Below are 4,715 nucleotides of genomic sequence, written 5' to 3' on the forward strand. Positions count from 1 at the left end.
TGCAAAATAAATAGTTAACTGCAGTTATCGGTCTATCGGGGTTTTTTTTTCTTTCGCAAAAAGGCTTTTTTGATTTCATTTTGTTTTCATGAATTCGATATATTGTAAAAAACGATTGAATTTTATTCATTAATGTATTAAAAAAGGGAACACAGCGGACGTCACTACCAGACTGGTAAAACTGTTGACCTTCCGGAGCACCCTCATTAAAAATTTAAAAAAAATGTTTAGTTTGTTTTATATATACGTGAATGGTCGCGTTTTACTATAAAACAAGAAAAATCCTTTATATTATCAAAATCTTAATAAATGTACGGCTATTGAATTACTGTCTAATGACACAGAAACAACTATAGGTCATCGTACAGCCTTCAACAATGAGCAAAGCCTATACTGCTTAGCCAGCTATAAAAGACACTGAAATCAGAAATGTATCAAACAATTCAAACAAGAAATCTAACGGCCTAACTTATGTACAAAAAAAATGAACGAAAACAAAATATGTGACATAGCAACCAACGAGAACACCACTGAATTATTAATTTCGATAACATTATAATTACAAGAGAGTAGTTTCATATGACTCTAAACACAAATAAAACAATACAACTTTAGTCAGATAGCAGACTATATAATGGTATATATTTTTAGCTATTTGCGCTATGGTGGAGTAAAGCAAATACTAACCAGCCTGTCTATATAAGATAAAAGTTGAATCAATCATGCATGATTAAGACAAATCTACCACTTCGTTTTTCCTGCAGGCATGCACTTGTCTCAGATTTCCTCCCTAATAATATTACATATTTTAAAGTATATAGGAAATTGATTTTGAGACAAGTGCCTCAGTGTGGTTTTCCGCCGGAAAAAAATTTCCACATTTTCATGTTAATATCTCAAAATGTACATTAATAATATGTATATGTATTATGAAGAATTGAGAAATAAAGTGTTCAAGTGTGCCTTAAATAATTGATTACACATCTTTCAGTGAAGTTCAAATCGTTATAGAAAAGTTTATAACTTTCATAACCTACAGGGAAAATCAAGGTTATTAACGCGAATAAGAGTCATAAATTAAGTTCAATAGACGTCAATCTTCACACACTAGCACCTTTCAAAAGCGTCTATGTAAAAACTTAACTTAACGAAAATTTAAAAGAAATTTTAATTTAAGATCAAAGTTCGAATCTAAATTGTCAATTTTGTAAATTTAAAAGCAATAAATTTAATTGCAAAGGAGGTTTTTAACGCCATTGCCAGTGTTACCTTTGAAGGCTGAAAATGTATTGTATATAAAGTTAGTTTAGTTTTAAATATATAGATATACATAGGTCACATACAAATTGAAAATACACATATAGTTCTAAATTTTTGGTATTTGAGTTGAAATATAACCGTCTATTTTCACAGGTACTTGATGACTGGATTGCCCTCCCTTTTAATTTTTGGTTAAATTTTAATACTGACACCTTTATTGCTTGATAAGTAAATATTCAATGTTTGGTAACTGTAAATTTTTCAATAAATGACAAGATCGTTTTAAAAATGTTCACTTCCTCTTTCCAGCAAAAAAATAACTTGCTATACAAAATAGTTGTAGTTGCAAAGACAACTCTGACACACGTTTCTGTGCCCTTTTCTTGTTTAAAAAATACTAGCATGACCCCCCCCCCCCCCCCCCCAAATAAAATAAAATAATGATAAATAAATTGACGACTTTGTGTTCTTTTTAAAAATTTCTACGTTGCGAAATAAAACTCGTTTAAGAAAGAAAGGAACTGTTCATAATTTTCAATATTTCTAAACTCTTATATAAAATTCATATATGCGTATTCTTATTGAGAACAACTAACAAATGGTAACTATTTGTTTTATTTTCTGTTGGTGGGCTTTGTATTGTTGTTGGTTTTTTTTACATGCAAACAAATATACAAAATATACAACAATTGCAAGTACTACCTTTAATCAATTATTTTCAATTTCCATAATAAGTTTTTAAAAATCGTTGAAATTCCTATTTACACCTCATCTATAGTAAAATCTCGCACTTTTTGATCCAGCGACTCACTCTGCCTACGAACTTTACATAATCGTTTTTCTCGCTTTCTTTCAAATTTGTCCATGTAGTTCTTATAATCATCTTTCGTTAAAAGAAGATGTCCGTCTGGTGTTAACGTTCCCATTTCGAACGATGCTAAGTTTTTCACTACATCGGCATTTGGAATTGTAGGCAGCGAAAGGCGTTTATCTAATTCACTTTCTTTTAGAATAAATTTGGTACTCTTCCTTTGCTTTTCTTCTGTACGGTTGACTTTAATTTTATCGTCGTTTCCAGTTGTAGGAGATAAAGTGTCCACTGTAGCCAGCTCTTCTGTGAAATCTCCCGGATATATAGTTATTTCTGTTACTAGTGCCTTATTGCTTTCTACAGATTGATTCATACGTTGCCTGCCACTACTTTTGGCCACTGCCAATGATTTCCCGTGTAAAGACACAACGGAACGAGATGTAATTGGACGTTCAGATACGCTTTCACTTTCTGAAGTAACTACATTCACTAATGATTTTGATCTTATATTTTTTCGAACTTTCTCCTTGTTTGTGTCATTTTCGTCGTCATTTTCGTCTTCATTTTCGTCCTCAGACAAAAAGTGAATATCAGCTTCAGCCTCTACACTGTCTCGCACTATTTCCGTGCTAAATCTTTTCACGTTTTTCTGTCGTATCTTTTCTCTCATTTTAGTTAGAAATAACGTTTTCCTACTCTGAAATGTTGACATATGTACTTTTTCGGCCAATTCAATCGAACGTATTCGTTTCTCAAGTTTCCTTTTGAGGTCAAACTGCATCTGATAAAGTGTTCTCGATTTCATCATTTCAAATATTTCATGTTCGTGAAGGAAACTGCCCTTGTCTGACATTCTTATATGAACTGAAGATTTCGACATCTCGTTTGATCACTAATGAAAAACTACACCAACCGTATCTAAAAATGCAAACAAAAAAAAAACACAAAAAAATACAAATCGAAATAACAACCAGAATTATTTCAGCTTTGTTCTATTTCCAATATACTATTCCATGACGTATCCAAGAGTATGCCAAGTTTCTATAAATCGACTGCAGACTCTGTAAACACTGAATATTTCCAATGTGGAATCGAAGACAAATATTTAAATGTATTCTTGTTACAAAATACTTTCCTTAAATAAAATAAAATTGAAAATCCGTTTTTAAATGCCGAAATTTGTATTCTTTGTTAGTCAATCGATTACATCAAACCTTCTCATTACAGTGAACGTCAATACGCAATTGTTCAAAAACATGATTACAGTAATTGTCTAATAATTTTATCTTTCAAGGATTTTGTTGATAAATCGAATTCTTGTGTTCATGCTAGGTTCGGTAAGACTATCATCCCAACACTCCGGATATCAATGTCACACATGTGTCTCTGTACGGGATAATCTATATTTACGTACTCGGGCGATTGACTTTTTGTAATTCACTTAAAACCTTCTACTAATATTTATTTTTTGAATTAGCCAGATTTCCTGTGAATGTAGCTTAATTGAAATACCAACTAATATAGACAAGGATTTAGTCAAGGTTTTTCTACTGCGAAGATTTGGCGTCATTCTGAAAAACAAATTGCGACAGAAAAATTAAAGTATTATGAATATTTTACCACATAAGTATAATCCATATATGACAGTTAAGATGTCATAGAAATTTAGAAAAAAATATATTTGAAAAGCTTATAAAGTATTCTACTAATTTAAAAATCTGGTTTAAGTTTGTTTGATAAGAATTGATTAACAGAAAATACATAAATGTTGATGTGAAGATGGTACTAAAAGTTAGTGCTAAGCACAGCAGATATACCTTCCGCTCTTGTATTCCTTTGATACATTTTGTAATATTGACAAGAGCTAAGACTGAAACACCTTGTTCGGTCAGATAAAATTCAAATATTTTGTAACTAGCTTATTATAATTATATTGAAATGCGGTTTCTCATTAGTTACAAATTGGTTGCATAGCAATCGAGCTCTTTTTTTTCGGATGGCTTTGACTAATCTTTAAAATAGGGGGGAATCGCCTTACTTCGAACGAAACTTTATGTCATTTTGTTGCACAAATTTCTGCAAATGAGTACAAGTCTATAAAATTGGACGTAATATGAGAGAGTTTAGATCAGAGCATTTTAAATATATTTTTACAAATGTACACAGGGTTTTTTTCTGTTATCTGTACAGGTAGTTTAACTTTTAAATAATGTTTCTAATTAAGTTATAATTTCGTTGGAACTATTGCTTTTTTGACAGGAAAATCCTTTTAAATGGTTAAATCAATACATGTTAACGCCCGCAACGTGTTGCAATCTGTATGGTTTTATATTTACATCGATCAAAAACCGAAAGGGATCAGTAGAATTGCCGAATTGTGCTTTAGTCCTGTTTATTTTATTATAACTTGAGTACTAGAATGATTTGATGTTTTTATTTTTATAAATATTCATTAAGTGCAAAAGCATTTTTCAAAAAGATAGTCGATTCCATGTCCTTGTTCCGGTCGGTTAAATCCTAAATGACGCCTTACAGTGCCTGTGTTCTTTTCTTCACCAAAATCAGTTCTTTCTACAGATTTGAATACTTCAATGTTAATTCAAAGATATATTAAATTTGTAACTTGTTTAAAAAAAGTAAGTTT

General features: G+C 31.0%; 1 protein-coding gene across 1 annotated transcript; it reads right to left on the minus strand.

Annotated features, from left to right (window-relative positions):
• Positions 1 to 1,857: 1,857 nt before the first annotated feature.
• LOC139494552 (uncharacterized) lies at positions 1,858 to 3,089 on the minus strand. The gene has a single exon (XM_071282715.1). It carries the CDS (start codon positions 2,949 to 2,951, stop codon positions 2,022 to 2,024), a length of 930 nt encoding a protein of 309 aa, XP_071138816.1. The 5' UTR covers positions 2,952 to 3,089; the 3' UTR covers positions 1,858 to 2,021.
• Positions 3,090 to 4,715: the final 1,626 nt, after the last annotated feature.

The sequence above is a fragment of the Mytilus edulis genome, chromosome 1 (assembly GCF_963676685.1).
Source record: "Mytilus edulis chromosome 1, xbMytEdul2.2, whole genome shotgun sequence".
Lineage (NCBI taxonomy): Eukaryota > Metazoa > Mollusca > Bivalvia > Mytilida > Mytilidae > Mytilus > Mytilus edulis.

What these genes read in the sequence shown, in the direction of transcription:
- LOC139494552 (XM_071282715.1), bottom strand. Translation starts at nt 2,951, where the DNA reads ATGTCGAAATCTTCAGTTCATATAAGAATGTCAGACAAGGGCAGTTTC.